The 16,896-nt window shown below is 45.6% G+C and overlaps 1 protein-coding gene across 31 annotated transcripts in view; it reads left to right on the forward strand.

Moving 5' to 3' along the window:
- Positions 1 to 16,896, forward strand: part of SORBS1 (sorbin and SH3 domain containing 1) — a 696,861-nt gene that overhangs the window by 507,457 nt on the left and 172,508 nt on the right. For 7 of the 31 annotated variants that reach the window (XM_063961522.1, XM_063961538.1, XM_063961527.1 and 4 more), the window contains exon 1: positions 14,929 to 15,010. The exons of 2 other annotated variants lie outside the window; for them this stretch is intronic. In XM_063961522.1, the coding sequence (XP_063817592.1) occupies positions 14,964 to 15,010 (47 nt within the window). In that variant the 5' untranslated portion in view covers positions 14,929 to 14,963. Of the gene's footprint in view, positions 1 to 14,908; positions 15,011 to 16,896 lie in introns of those variants that run through there. 22 more of the 31 variants (XM_063961530.1, XM_063961536.1, XM_063961535.1 and 19 more) reach the window with 11 other exon arrangements.

Below are 16,896 nucleotides of genomic sequence, written 5' to 3' on the forward strand. Positions count from 1 at the left end.
TATTAGAAGCCTCAGCATGATAGCACCTCTTGATATCTTTGGTAATAGGATGTGCAATCCAGGTCCCCCCCTTTTTTCCACGTCTGGGTTCACTCACAGGTGGATCCCTGGGCAATAGAAATTGTTTCCCAGGGTTACAAGCTGGAATTCGAAGAGGTGCCTCCTCGCCGGTTTTTCAAATCGCCCCTACCGGCTTTTCCCCCAGAGAGGGAGATAGTGTTAAATGCAATTCAAAAATTGTGTCTTCAACAAGTGGTGGTCAAAGTCCCCCTGCTGCAGCAAGGGATTGGGTATTACTCAACCCTGTTTGTAGTCCCGAAACCGGACGGTTCGGTCAGGCCCATTTTGAATTTAAAATCCTTAAACCTATACTTAAAAAGGTTCAAGTTAAAGATGGAGTCGCTCCGAGCGGTCATCGCCAGCCTGGAAGGGGGGGATTATATGGTGTCCCTGGACATAAAGGATGCATACCTTCATGTCCCCATATATCCGCCTCATCAGGCGTTCCTAAGGTTTGCTGTACAGGATTGTCATTACCAATTTCAGATGTTGCCGTTTGGGCTTTCCACGGCCCCGAGAATTTTCACCAAGGTAATGGCGGAAATGATGGTGCTCCTGCGCAAGCAGGGTGTCACAATTATCCCGTACTTGGACGATCTCCTAATAAAAGCGAGATCGAGAGAACAGTTACTGAACAGCGTATCACTCTCCCTGAGGGTGTTGCAACAGCACGGCTGGATTCTCAATATCCCGAAGTCACAGTTGGTTCCAACGACTCGTTTGCCTTTCTTAGGCATGATTCTGGATACAGACCAGAAAAGGGTTTATGTTCTGATGGAAAAGGCCCAAGAACTCATGTCTTTGGTCAAGGACCTATTGAAGCCAAAAAGGGTGTCGGTGCATCACTGCATTCAAGTTCTGGGAAAAATGGTGGCGACTTACGAGGCCATTCCATTCGGCAGGTTCCATGCGAGAACTTTTCAATGGGACCTTCTGGACAAGTGGTCCGGGTGTCATCTACAGATTCCAGGGCCAGGGTATCTCTCCTGTGGTGGCTGCAGAGTGCTCACCTTCTGGAGGGTCGCAGGTTCGGCATTCAGGACTGGGTTCTGGTAACCACGGACGCGAGCCTCCGAGGTTGGGGAGCAGTCACAAAGGGAAGAAACTTCCAGGGTCTCTGGTCAAGCCAGGAGGCTTGTCTTCACATCAACATACTGGAGTTGAGGGCCATATACAACGCCTTTCGACAAGCGGAAAATTTGCTTCGCGACCTACCGGTTCTGATTTAGTCAGACAACATCACCGCAGTGGCGCATGTAAACCGCCAAGGCGGAACAAAGAGCAGAGTGGCAATGGAAGAAGCCACCAGGATTCTTCGCTGGGCGGAAAATCATGTAAGCGCCATGACAGCAGTCTTCATTCCGGGAGTGGACAACTGGGAAGCAGACTTCCTCAGCAGACACGATCTCCATCCAGGAGAGTGGGGACTTCATCAGGAAGTCTTCGCAGAGATTGCAAGTCGGTGGGGACTGCCTCAGATAGACATGATGGCGTCACGCCTCAACAAGAAACTACCGAAGTATTGCGCCAGGTCGAGGGACCCTCAGGCAGTGGCGGTGGACGCCCTGGTGACACCATTGGTGTTCCAGTCGGTCTATGTGTTCCCTCCTCTTCCGCTCATCTCAAAGATATTAAGAATCATAAGACGAAGAGGAGTACAGACAATTCTCATTGTTCCAGATTGGCCGCGAAGGGCCTGGTATCCGGACCTGCATGAAATGCTCACAGAAGATCCGTGGCCTCTTCCTCTCAGAGAGGACCTGTTACAACAGGGGCCCTGTCTGTTCCAAGACTTACCGCGGCTGCGTTTGACGGCATGGCGGTTGAACGCCGGATCCTAGCGGAAAAGGGCATTCCGGATGAGGTCATTCCTACTCTGATAAAGGCTAGGAAAGACGTGACAGCGAAACATTATCACCGTATATGGCGAAAGTATGTATCTTGGTGTGAGTCCAGGATTGCTCCTCTGGAAGAATTCCATTTGGGCCGTTTCCTTCACTTCCTACAGACGGGAGTGAATTTGGGCCTAAAATTAGGTTCCATTAAGGTTCAGATTTCGGCCCTATCCATTTTCTTTCAGAAGGAATTGGCTTCTTTCCCAGAAGTCCAGACTTTTGTGAAGGGAGTGCTGCATATCCAGCCTCCTTTTGTACCTCCAATGGCACCCTGGGACCTTAACGTGGTGTTGCGGTTCCTTAAGTCTCACTGGTTTGAACCACTTAAAACGGTGGAATTAAAATATCTCACTTGGAAAGTGGTCATGTTGTTGGCCTTGGCATCGGCAAGGCGAGTGTCGGAGTTGGCGGCTTTATCTCACAAGAGCCCCTATCTGATTTTCCATGTGGATAGAGTAGAGTTGCGGACTTGTCCTCAGTTTTTGCCCAAGGTGGTTTCTCCTTTTCATGTGAACCAACCTTTTGTGGTGCCTGTGGCTGCATGGGATTTGGAGGATTCCGAGTCCCTTGATGGGGTCAGGGCATTGAAAATGTATGTGGCCAGAACGGCTCGGGTTAGGAAAACAGAGGCATTGTTTGTCCTGTATGCAGCCGACAAGGTTGGCGCTCCTGCTTCGAAGCAGACTATTGTTTGCTGGATCTGTAACACAATTCAGCAGGCTCATTCTACGGCTGGATTGCCGTTACCGAATTCTGTAAAGGCCCATTCCACTAGGAAGGTGGGCTCTTCTTGGGCGGCTGCCCGATGTGTCTCGGCATTACAGCTGTGCCGAGCTGCTACTTGGTCGGGTTCAAACACCTTTGCGAAGTTCTACAAGTTTGATACCCTGGCTGATGAGGACCTCATGTTTGCTCAATCGGTGCTGCAGAGTCATCCGCACTCTCCCGCCCATTTGGGAGCTTTGGTATAATCCCCATGGTCCTTACGAAGTCCCCAGCATCCTCTAGGACGTAAGAGAAAATAAGATTTTAAACCTACCGGTAAATCTTTTTCTCCTAGTCCGTAGAGGATGCTGGGCGCCCGTCCCAGTGCAGATTACATCTGCAAGACTTGTATATAGTTTTTGCTTACTTAAGGGTTATGTTACAGTTCTGATCAGTCTCGGACTGATGCTGTTTTGTTTCATCCTGTTAACTGGTTCGTATATTCCATGTGGATGGTGTGGGTTGGTATGAATCTTGCCCTTAGATTAACAAAAATCCTTTCCTCGTACTGTCCGTCTCCTCTGGGCACAGTTTCCCTAACTGAGGTCTGGAGGAGGGGCATAGAGGAAGGAGCCAGTGCACACCCATATCTAAAGTTCTTTTTAGTGCCCATGTCTCCTGCGGAGCTCGTCTATTCCCCATGGTCCTTACGAAGTCCCCAGCGGTAGGTTTAAAATCTTATTTTTACATTTAGCCCTTCGTAATATGATCGGAGTTTGACGGAGGTGCGGGATGCCGGTGAACTCGGAGGTTATTTTTAAAGTGGCAATCATTTACAATGCAAAACCATGTCTTGTAAATGATTGCTGCTTTAAAAAAACATCCAAGATCATCCGGCATCCCTCACATCCTTCAACCTTGGACCCTATTACATATGCCACTTAGCACAGAAACATACCGGCTGGAGGTTTCAACCAGACCTGTAATTCCACTCTCTAGATACAGTACCTCAACTGTCATGGTGGATGTTTTTACTAGAGATGAGCGCCTGAAATTTTTCGGGTTTTGTGTTTTGGTTTTGGGTTCGGTTCCGCGGCCGTGTTTTGGGTTCGAACGCGTTTTGGCAAAACCTCACCGAATTTTTTTTGTCGGATTCGGGTGTGTTTTGGATTCGGGTGTTTTTTTCAAAAAACACTAAAAAACAGCTTAAATCATAGAATTTGGGGGTCATTTTGATCCCAAAGTATTATTAACCTCAAAAACCATAATTTACACTCATTTTCAGTCTATTCTGAATACCTCACACCTCACAATATTATTTTTAGTCCTAAAATTTGCACCGAGGTCGCTGTGTGAGTAAGATAAGCGACCCTAGTGGCCGACACAAACACCGGGCCCATCTAGGAGTGGCACTGCAGTGTCACGCAGGATGTCCCTTCCAAAAAACCCTCCCCAAACAGCACATGACGCAAAGAAAAAAAGAGGCGCAATGAGGTAGCTGTGTGAGTAAGATTAGCGACCCTAGTGGCCGACACAAACACCGGGCCCATCTAGGAGTGGCACTGCAGTGTCACGCAGGATGGCCCTTCCAAAAAACCCTCCCCAAACAGCACATGACGCAAAGAAAAAAAGAGGCGCAATGAGGTAGCTGTGTGAGTAAGATTAGCGACCCTAGTGGCCGACACAAACACCGGGCCCATCTAGGAGTGGCACTGCAGTGTCACGCAGGATGTCCCTTCCAAAAAACCCTCCCCAAACAGCACATGACGCAAAGAAAAAAAGAGGCGCAATGAGGTAGCTGTGTGAGTAAGATTAGCGACCCTAGTGGCCGACACAAACACCGGGCCCATCTAGGAGTGGCACTGCAGTGTCACGCAGGATGTCCCTTCCAAAAAACCCTCCCCAAACAGCACATGACGCAAAGAAAAAAAGAGGCGCAATGAGGTAGCTGACTGTGTGAGTAAGATTAGCGACCCTAGTGGCCGACACAAACACCGGGCCCATTTAGGAGTGGCACTGCAGTGTCACGCAGGATGTCCCTTCCAAAAAACCCTCCCCAATCAGCACATGATGCAAAGAAAAAGAAAAGAAAAAAGAGGTGCAAGATGGAATTGTCCTTGGGCCCTCCCACCCACCCTTATGTTGTATAAACAAAACAGGACATGCACACTTTAACCAACCCATCATTTCAGTGACAGGGTCTGCCACACGACTGTGACTGATATGACGGGTTGGTTTGGACCCCCCCCAAAAAAGAAGCAATTAATCTCTCCTTGCACAAACTGGCTCTACAGAGGCAAGATGTCCACCTCATCATCACCCTCCGATATATCACCGTGTACATCCCCCTCCTCACAGATTATCTTCACGTCCAGTGTTGGGAAGGTCAGGCATCGCAACCGACACAATTGGACTCTCCTTGTGGATTTGGGATTTCGAAGAATGCACAGTTCTTTGCTGTGCTGCTTTTGCCAGCTTGAGTCTTTTCATTTTTCTAGCGAGAGGCTGAGTGCTTCCATCCTCATGTGAAGCTGAACCACTAGCCATGAACATAGGCCAGGGCCTCAGCCGTTCCTTGCCACTCCGTGTCGTAAATGGCATATTGGCAAGTTTAGGCTTCTCCTCCGACAATTTTATTTTAGGTTTTGGAGTCCTTTTTTTTCTGATATTTGGTGTTTTGGATTTGACATGCTCTGTACTATGACATTGGGCATCGGCCTTGGCAGACGACGTTGCTGGCATTTCATCGTCTCGGCCATGACTAGTGGCAGCAGCTTCAGCACGAGGTGGAAGTGGATCTTGATCTTTCCCTAATTTTGGAACCTCAACATTTTTGTTCTCCATATTTTAATAGGCACAACTAAAAGGCACCTCAGGTAAACAATGGAGATGGATACTAGTATACAATTATGGACTGCCTGCCGAGTGCAGACACAGAGGTAGCCACAGCCGTGAACTACCGTACTGTACTGTGTCTGCTGCTAATATAGACTGGTTGATAAAGAGATGTCTATGTAACTATGTATGTATAAAGAAGAAAGAAAAAAAAACCACGGTTAGGTGGTATACAATTATGGACGGACTGCCTGCCGAGTGCAGACACAGAGGTAGCCACAGCCGTGAACTACCGTACTGTACTGTGTCTGCTGCTAATAATATAGACTGGTTGATAAAGAGATGTCGTAGTAGTATGTATGTATAAAGAAGAAAGAAAAAAAAACCACGGTTAGGTGGTATACAATTATGGACGGACTGCCTGCCGAGTGCAGACACAGAGGTAGCCACAGCCGTGAACTACCGTACTGTACTGTGTCTGCTGCTAATATAGACTGGTTGATAAAGAGATGTCTATGTAACTATGTATGTATAAAGAAGAAAGAAAAAAAAACCACGGTTAGGTGGTATACAATTATGGACGGACTGCCTGCCGAGTGCAGACACAGAGGTAGCCACAGCCGTGAACTACCATACTGTACTGTGTCTGCTGCTAATATAGACTGGTTGATAAAGAGATGTCTATGTAACTATGTATGTATAAAGAAGAAAGAAAAAAAAACCACGGTTAGGTGGTATACAATTATGGACGGACTGCCTGCCGAGTGCAGACACAGAGGTAGCCACAGCCGTGAACTACCGTACTGTACTGTGTCTGCTGCTAATAATATAGACTGGTTGATAAAGAGATGTCGTAGTAGTATGTATGTATAAAGAAGAAAGAAAAAAAAACCACGGTTAGGTGGTATACAATTATGGACGGACTGCCTGCCGAGTGCAGACACAGAGGTAGCCACAGCCGTGAACTACCGTACTGTACTGTGTCTGCTGCTAATATAGACTGGTTGATAAAGAGATGTCTATGTAACTATGTATGTATAAAGAAGAAAGAAAAAAAAACCACGGTTAGGTGGTATACAATTATGGACGGACTGCCTGCCGAGTGCAGACACAGAGGTAGCCACAGCCGTGAACTACCGTACTGTACTGTGTCTGCTGCTAATATAGACTGGTTGATAAAGAGATGTCTATGTAACTATGTATGTATAAAGAAGAAAGAAAAAAAAACCACGGTTAGGTGGTATACAATTATGGACGGACTGCCTGCCGAGTGCAGACACAGAGGTAGCCACAGCCGTGAACTACCGTACTGTACTGTGTCTGCTGCTAATATAGACTGGTTGATAAAGAGATGTCTATGTAACTATGTATGTATAAAGAAGAAAGAAAAAAAAACCACGGTTAGGTGGTATACAATTATGGATGGACTGCCTGCCGAGTGCAGACACAGAGGTAGCCACAGCCGTGAACTACCGTACTGTACTGTGTCTGCTGCTAATATAGACTGGTTGATAAAGAGATGTCTATGTAACTATGTATGTATAAAGAAGAAAGAAAAAAAAACCACGGTTAGGTGGTATACAATTATGGACGGACTGCCTGCCGAGTGCAGACACAGAGGTAGCCACAGCCGTGAACTACCGTACTGTACTGTGTCTGCTGCTAATATAGACTGGTTGATAAAGAGATGTCTATGTAACTATGTATGTATAAAGAAGAAAGAAAAAAAAACCACGGTTAGGTGGTATACAATTATGGACGGACTGCCTGCCGAGTGCAGACACAGAGGTAGCCACAGCCGTGAACTACCGTACTGTGTCTGCTGCGACTGGATGATAAATGATATAAAAAATATATATATATCACTACTGCAGCCGGACAGGTATATATTATATATTATATAATGACGGACCTGCTGAACACTGTCTGTCAGCAGAATGAGTTTTATTTTTATAGAATAAAAAAAACAACAACACACAAGTGAAGTCACACGACGAGTGTTTAACTTTTTCAGGCAATCACAATATAAGTATACTACTAACTATACTGGTGGTCAGTGTGGTCAGGTCACTGGTCAGTCACACTGGCAGTGGCACTCCTGCAGCAAAAGTGTGCACTGTTTAATTTTAATATAATATTATGTACTCCTGGCTCCTGCTATAACCTATAACTGGCACTGCAGTGCTCCCCAGTCTCCCCCACAATTATAAGCTGTGTGAGCTGAGCAGTCAGACAGATATATAATATATATAGATGATGCAGCACACTGGGCTGAGCCTGAGCAGTGCACACAGATATGGTATGTGACTGAGTCACTGTGTGTATCGCTTTTTTCAGGCAGAGAACGGATATATTAAATAAACTGCACTGTCTGGTGGTCACTCACTATATAATATTATGTACTCCTGGCTCCTGCTATAACCTATAACTGGCACTGCAGTGCTCCCCAGTCTCCCCCACAATTATAAGCTGTGTGAGCTGAGCAGTCAGACAGATATATAATATATATAGATGATGCAGCACACTGGGCTGAGCCTGAGCAGTGCACACAGATATGGTATGTGACTGAGTCACTGTGTGTATCGCTTTTTTCAGGCAGAGAACGGATATATTAAATAAACTGCACTGTCTGGTGGTCACTCACTATATAATATTATGTACTCCTGGCTCCTGCTATAACCTATAACTGGCACTGCAGTGCTCCCCAGTCTCCCCCACAATTATAAGCTGTGTGAGCTGAGCAGTCAGACAGATATATAATATATATAGATGATGCAGCACACTGGGCTGAGCCTGAGCAGTGCACACAGATATGGTATGTGACTGAGTCACTGTGTGTATCGCTTTTTTCAGGCAGAGAACGGATATATTAAATAAACTGCACTGTCTGGTGGTCACTCACTAGTAAACTCTCTGCACTCTCTACACTTCTACAGTACTCCTCCTAGTCCTAAGCTCCAGTAAATCTCTCTCTCTTATAATCTAAATGGAGAGGACGCCAGCCACGTCCTCTCCCTATCAATCTCAATGCACGTGTGAAAATGGCGGCGACGCGCGGCTCCTTATATAGAATCCGAGTCTCGCGAGAATCCGACAGCGTCATGATGACGTTCGGGCGCGCTCGGGTTAACCGAGCAAGGCGGGAGGATCCGAGTCTGCTCGGACCCGTGAAAAAAACCATGAAGTTCGGGCGGGTTCGGATTCAGAGAAACCGAACCCGCTCATCTCTAGTTTTTACACCTAAACTAATGGCAGAGATTCTCTGATTATATTTTTCCAACACTTCACTTATCTTTGAGACTACTGTATATATTTTTGAAAAATCAATTATTTGATAAGTAACTTTAGATATGTGCTTATTCTGACCACTCACTGGTTAATCCATAGATCTCATACAGAGATTTCAGAGGTGAATGATGAACGTGTCACTACTTATCACCAAATATAGACCTTGGCCTTCCAGGTGACAGGCTGATTTGCCCTGAAAAGGTATGTAGACATCTCATTAGGGTGCTGTGGAAGAGCAGATAACAGTCATGAAGCAACACTCATTAAATTAGCCCATGGAGTCAGGACGTATATGATGTCTACAGAGAGATTTGTCAGAGTTATATCCAGGACTTGTGAAACGTGACACTTGCGTTTCATGAAAAATATGTAAAGTGCAGATCTTTTTCATTGTAAGTAGTGGGAATACTATGCCACAGTAAAAATAAGTGCCTTACGGCGTACATATACATCAGGTGGAACAATAACAGCACATAGGGGCCTATCATAATCCAATATAAGGGGGGGATTCAGACCTGATCGCTGCTGTATGAACAAGCACAGCACCGATCAGGTCTGAATTAGCCCCTAAGTCAGTTACATGTGCACTAGTAACGGGCCCATTCCTTATTAGCTGACCAGTATTCAGCAAACTGAGGCCCTAATTCAGACCTGATCACAACAGCAAACTTTTTCTCTAATTGCCAAAACCATGGGGGTCATTCCGAGCTGTTCGCTCGTTATATTTTTCTCGCAACGGAGCGATTAGTCGCTAATGCGCATGCGCAATGTCCGCAGTGCGACTGCGCCAAGTAAATTTGCTATGCGGTTAGGTATTTTACTCACGGCATTACGAGGATTTTTCTTTGTTCTGGTGATCGTAATGTGATTGACAGGAAGTGGGTGTTTCTGGGCGGAAACTGGCCGTTTTATGGGTGTGTGCGAAAAAACGCTGCCGTTTCTGGGAAAAACGCGGGAGTGGCTGGAGAAACGGAGGAGTGTCTGGGCGAACACTGGGTGTGTTTGTGACGTCAAACCAGGAACGACAAGCACTGAACTGATCGCAGATGCCGAGTAAGTCTGGAGCTACTCAGAAACTGCTAAGAAGTGTCTATTCGCAATTTTGAGAATCTTTCGTTCGCAATTTTGATAAGCTAAGATTCACTCCCAGTAGCCGGCGGCTTAGCGTGTGCAAAGCTGCTAAAAGCAGCTTGCGAGCGAACAACTCGAAATGAGGGCCCATGTGCAGTGCAGGGGGGTGGGTGGAGGGGCTAGACAGATATAACATGTGCAGATAGTTAGATTTGGGTGGGGTGTGTTCAGACTGAAATCTACATTACAGTGTAAAAATAAAGCAGACAGTATTTACCCTGCACAGAAACAAAATAATCCACCCAAATCTAACTCTCTCTGCACATGTTATATCTGCCTCACCTGCAGTGCACATGGTTTTGCCCATTAGAGAAATATTTTGCTTTTGCGATCACGTCTGAATTAGGTCCTGAGTTTGTCTGCAGGACCAACATTGGTTTCCAGAGCCCATCTCCTTCCTATGGAAAAGAGGTCTGGGATTGTGAAGAGGGATTTGATCAGAACCCTATGCCACCTCAGCATGCGGCTGTGCACATGCGTGAACGTAGGTCACACATGCAGGGCTGCCATTAGAATTTGTGGGGCCCGGGACTGACAAAATAGACAGGACCCCTTGTTGGCAGCCCAGGTAGCAAGTCATACTCTGATTAGGAATACTTATTCAGTGAATGCATGATAACTAGGGATAATAGCAAGTCACGCTGTGATATCAAACACTGGGCTCAATGTCAGAACATGGGAGCCCTGGCCTGGGCTAGCAGTTTTACTGTCCACGTGGACATCTATGGGGAATAGTCACCTGTGGTGAGCAGAGCGAGCCCGCGAGGGTACGCGTTTCAATGTTCTGAACAAGTTTAATGATGTTTTGAAGTAGTTTAGTTTTGCTAATGTAGGGGGTCCCATGTTCTGTACCTGAACCCAAACACTGTCCTACCACACAGCGTATTCAGTGACTGCACACTACTGTGATGTCAACCAGTGCCAAGCAGAGACCAGAGTGAAAATTTACTTTGCACTCCCTCTACAAAAAATGTAACATATCTCCATGTAAGCATAATGATACGTGGGCAACACATGGCACATTTCGAAACTCTAACCTTTTACCTTTTTTTTTACCCTGATTGTGTGCTTTTTCCTGCATTTTGCATCTTAATTCAGTAATAGTGTGCTAAGTACTTGGGATTAGTATTTTTACTGATCCCTCTACACCCGACACTACATAAGGGACCATTCTAAACCCTCCACCAGTAGATTACTGACCCCTCTTCACCCTACACTACATTACTGACTCCCCTACACTACATCACTGAACCCTCTACACCCTACACTACATTACATTACTGACTCCTCTACACTACATCACTGAACCCTATACACCCTACACTACATTACTGACTCCTCTACACTACATTACTGAACCCTCTACACCCTACACTACATTATATTACTGACTCTTCTACACTACATCACTGAACCCTATACAACCTACACTACATTACTGACTCCTCTACACTACATTACTGAACCCTCTACACCCTACACTACATTATATTACTGACTATTCTACACTACATAACTGGACCCTCTACACCCTACACTACATTACTGACTCCTCTACACCACATCACTGACCCCTCTACACCCTACACTACATTAGTTACCCTTGTATACCCTACACTACATTACTGACTCCTCTACACCCTACACTACATCACTGACCCCTCTATATCCTACACTACATTACTGACCTTTCTACACCCTACAGTACATTACTGACTCCTCTACACTACATCACTGACCCCTCTACACCCTACACTACATTACTGACTCCTCTACACTACATCACTGATCCCTCTACACCCTACACTACATTACTGACTCCTCTACACTACATCACTGACCCCTCTACACCCTACACTAGATTAGTGACCCTTCTACACCCTACACTACATTACTGACCCCTCTACACCCTACACTACATTACTGACTCCTCTACACTACATCACTGACCCCTCTACACCCTACACTACATTAGTTACCCTTCTATACCCTACACTACATTACTGACTCCTCTACACCCTACACTACATCACTGACCCCTCTATATCCTACACTACATTACTGACCTTTCTACACCCTACAGTACATTACTGACTCCTCTACACTACATCACTGACCTTTCTACACCCTACAGTACATTACTGACTCCTCTGCACTACATCACTGACCCCTCTACACCCTACACTACATTACTGACTCCTCTACACTACATCACTGACCCATCTACACCCTACACTAGATTAGTGACCCTTCTACACCCTACACTACATTACTGACCCCTCTACACCCTACACTACATTACTGACTCCTCTACACTACATCACTGACCCCTCTACACCCTACACTACATTAGTGACCCTTCTACACCCTACACTACATTACTGACGACTCTACACCCTACACTACATCACTGACCTCTCTATATCCTCCACTACATTAATGACCCCTCTACATTCTACACTACATAACAGATGCTTCTATGCCCTACATTACTGACACCTCCATACACTACGCTACTGACCCTTCTAAACCCTACGCTACTGACCCTTCTATACCCTACACTACTGACCCCTCTACACCCTACGCTACTAACCCCTCTATACCCTAGACTACTGACCCCTCTATACCCTACACTACTGACCCCTATACCCTATGCTACTGACCCTTCTATACTGTACACTACTGACCCCTCTATACCCTACGCTACTGACCCCTCCATACCCTACGCTACTGACCCCTCCATACCCTACGCTAAAGATGCCACTAGTACTGTCCATCAAAAACATTGATAAATTATTGCCATAGTATGCTCCAAAGCAGGTATTATAGTAACACCTCTATTGGGGATTACTGCATTCATCATGTGCATATTGTCTAGTGTGTATGTGGACCACATGCGACATTGTCTGGTTGGCCATGCTGCATGGCCAATCAGATTATATTGTATATGGCACCATGCAGTGTAATGAAGGACGTAGTGAGATATTGTTTATTAAATCATCTAGTGTGTACCGGCAATCTGGTATGGTGCGGGCAATAGCAATTTGCACCCTTTACCTGGAATTGTATTCCTCCCAAAGTGTAGAGAGAGAAAGTACCAACCAATCAGCTCCTGTCACTTTACAAGCTGTGGGCCTAATTCAGACCTAATCGCTGCACAGCGAACGATTATCAAGCCCAAACAGCGGCAGAATAATGCGAAAATTTAGATCGCTAGGCGTTCGCAAGGTGATTGACAGGAAGCGGACATTTGTGGGTGGTAACTGCCCGTTTTCTGAGAGTGTCAGGAAAAACACAGGCGTTCCCAAGTATTTTCAGGGCGGGTGTGTGACGTTAGCTCCGGCCCCGATCAGTCTGTTTCTGTCGCACTGTAGGAGTAAGTCCTGAGCTACCCACAGATTGCACAGAATAGAAAAAAACATTTGATGGTGAGTGAGTTGTGAACGGATTTGCAAATATCCGCTGTCTGACAAAGTTTTCGCATGGCGTACACATGCATTCGCACACTCGCATGGGGCGGGTTTTCACTCGCTGTGGGCGGCGGCTATCTGATGGCAGACCTCTGCAAAAATGCAGAAGAGCGATAAGGTCTGAATTAGGCCCAGTGTTTGAACTAGAGATGTGCTGGTTCAGATTTACCCAGATCTCAAAACAGCATCTTATTGGCTCTTGGATATCACGTGTTTTGGATAGCCAATAAGACAATTCTGGCTAAAACCTAACTTGCATTAATTTTAGTGTTAAGAACCAAATAAATCAGAACCCGCACATCTCTAGTTTGTGCAATGATTGGAGCTGATTGGTTGGTACTTTATCTCTCTCAAAACTTTGATACATATGCCTCTTTGTACAATAGCAGTGCACCTCTATGCAAAGAGACATTTTGTAATCATGTATAAATATGGTTAAGATGCCGGCTGTCGGGATCCCAGCAGAAGGATTAATCCAGACAGGATCAGGAGACTCACGTTGGAATCCTGACAGCCGGCATCCCGAACACAAGTATATAGCGGGTATGTAAGGGTTAGGGCCGGGGGAGTGTTTAGGTTTTTAGGTGCCAACCGGGGGGAAGGGCTTTCAGTTAACCTTGGGGGGGTGAGGGAGTTAGGGTTAGCCACCATTGGGGGGAGGTTACATTTAGGCACTAAGGGGGAAAGGTTAGGGTGTGGGAAAGGGGGGGGGGTTAGGTTTAGGCACCACTGGGGGGAGGTTAGGGTTAGGCACTAAGGGGGGAGGTTAGGATTAGGTTGCGGGAAGGGGAGGAGTAGCGGATAGGGGGGGAACATACTTACCTCGTCCCTGTCGGGATTTCACAGATCGGGATTCCGGCGACGGTATTATGACTTCCGGCATCCTGTCCGGCAGTCATTCATACTGAATCCAAAATGATATCTCATTATTACCAAACAGCAGCCATAATTTACTATTTTTGCTCTGTGTCTTTTGATCCTTTCTGCAATATAGATCCCATACCTGTAGCTTAGACTAAGAAGCAGGTTTATGTGGCGTATTTTCAGTCAGACAGAAGTAGTCTATACAGTAAACGCCTCTGGTTTGCTCATACACTGTTGGAACGTGTACTACTGTTGCTTCCAATATCCGGATGACTTGCCAGCTATTTTGGAATCTGTCCATTGAAACCTGAGCTGTGTCTGTTGATATCCTTCTCGCTAATGAAAATATTCCTTTGACACTATCGACAGACCTTTTCTCTGTTTACTTTTTCTAGTCATCTGTATCACTCTGCTGACAGGTCTCATATTCTAGATAAGGGGTAATCGGCTACTTTACAGCAAGGAATTCTGCATATGTTGCCTTTTCTTTGGTTGATGTCAATGTCAGGACAAAGTCACGCCACTAAAAGCAGTGGTTGATTATGAAGGAGCCAATGACAGGATGACATCACCAAGGCACAAATCTAATTTAAGCAGAGGAGGGGATGACTAGGGAGGGGTACGTTTTTAATGTACACTAGACAGAAGCTTTTCTAAACCGCAGGTCATTTGCGAACCTCAGGCTTACTCTCTTATTACTGGGTAAAAAGATAATATGCGGGAAATCCAAATAACAACCTACACAAAACAGAACAATGAAAGGTAGGAAAATACATCTGTTTGTATTTATCAGCTTTAAGCCAGATATTCTCATTCATTTTTCTATATGGACATTGACGTCTCTTTTACAAAAGGAGTACAATAATCTTGCATTTTCTGGGTTGTTATATATGTTTGCTTTTAAAATGCTAATTTTTTAAACTTACAATGTAGTATTTTCAGCAATAGATGTATCCCGGGCTTTCCTGTATAATGAGACTGACATGAGATCTAGAAATGTTTACAGGATAGTATTACATTAGAGAGTGGCCACGGTTGTGATCTCTGTAACGTTGCTATGGTTTGCTGGCTGTAACTGAATGACAGGTGCCAGAAGTTGGAAAGGTCTACATATTGGATGGCTCGATGGAGGGTAACCCTCCTCCGCAGTCATCATGTTACTTATTGCCAGACACCTCCAGAAATTAGGATCATCCATTCGGTTATGGCTCATAAACACCGGAATTAATTTCAGGTGTAAAGACGGTAATGCAGTTTAGCTCTGACATCACTTTGTATCAGTCTCACCATTGGCTGTTTTTTCATCGGTATTAACACCTGGTTCAATATAATGCAGTTCTGTAGGAGTGCTCAGTAATTACGTGAGGAGACTTCGACAGCGCACATTTCAGTCAATTCACTTAGCTGCATGAGTGGCTGGAAATAAAAAGCAAGTCTGGAGGTACCATCAGTGCAGTATATAGCCCCACTTACCCGCATGCAAACCAACTAACCCCAAATTGCCCCCCCCCCCCACTCACCCACCCACCTTCATCCTTGAATGCTCTATTGAAAGCAAGGACAAGGAAGATGGTTTTGTCTGCATTCCAGCAGGTAGTTTTTTTAATACATGTTCTGTGTACATATTCTGTGTTGGCATCGCCACGGCCACTCATAAGTGACCCCTGATATATTCTGCCACTGGCACGGACGTAGAAGCATTAGGACGGGGGACCCTTCAAAATGTTGCTATGGGGCCCTCAAAGTTCTGACTATGCCCCTGGTCACTGGGCACACCTCTCCTTGGGAGATGAGTTTGAAATATGTTATTTCTGGCAACGTAAATAATATAAAGCTTAGAACAGTTGGATCAGGGCTGGATTGAGATGGAAAACCAGCCTGGGAAATTGATGGAAGTAGCCCTTATGCGGGTGCGGTGTGATCAAGGAATGGGATACCTCTGCATAGGGCCTGATTTACACAATTGCGGCATTCCTTGTGTCTTTTGCTGCAGTTGTGTCTGATACCAGGGGCAGATTGGGAACTAAGGGGGACATGTACTAAGCGGTGATAAAAGTGGAGAAGTTGCCCATGGCAACCAATCAGCTGCTCTGTATACTTTGATAGTATGCAAATTATAAATGTTACATCAATGCTGACTGATTGCCATGGGTAACTTCTCCACTGGCTCACTTCTCCACTTTTATTACTGCTTAGTACATCTCCCCCTAAAAGTGGTCCTGTAAAATTTTGTATAAGTGGCCGCACAAGAGGTATAACACACCGTGTAGCCATGGCAGCATCACTGGATGGCAGAGTTGCTGTACTGCAGAAATGGAATAACAGAATGAATGGGGACAATGCAGTGTACTGAGTGCGGTGGGCTGCCTGTCATGTGGGGGGTGGGGCCACATGACAACAAGCAAAGTAGGTCCCACAGACACGTCGGTTTACCAGGAATCTTCCCGGTGAGCCCTATCACCAATCTGCCCCTCTATAGGATGTAGTCAAAATAGCAACAATTAAAATGTAGACATAATTTCACCATGGTCAAAATGTAGACAACCGAGAGGTCGACATAGACATGAGGTCAACAGGGACATTTTGCCAACAGTTAAAATGAAGCCACCGTTAGAATACCAGCAATCAAAATATGGACAGTCATAGGG

The sequence above is a fragment of the Pseudophryne corroboree genome, chromosome 3 (assembly GCF_028390025.1).
Source record: "Pseudophryne corroboree isolate aPseCor3 chromosome 3, aPseCor3.hap2, whole genome shotgun sequence".
Taxonomy (NCBI): domain Eukaryota; kingdom Metazoa; phylum Chordata; class Amphibia; order Anura; family Myobatrachidae; genus Pseudophryne; species Pseudophryne corroboree.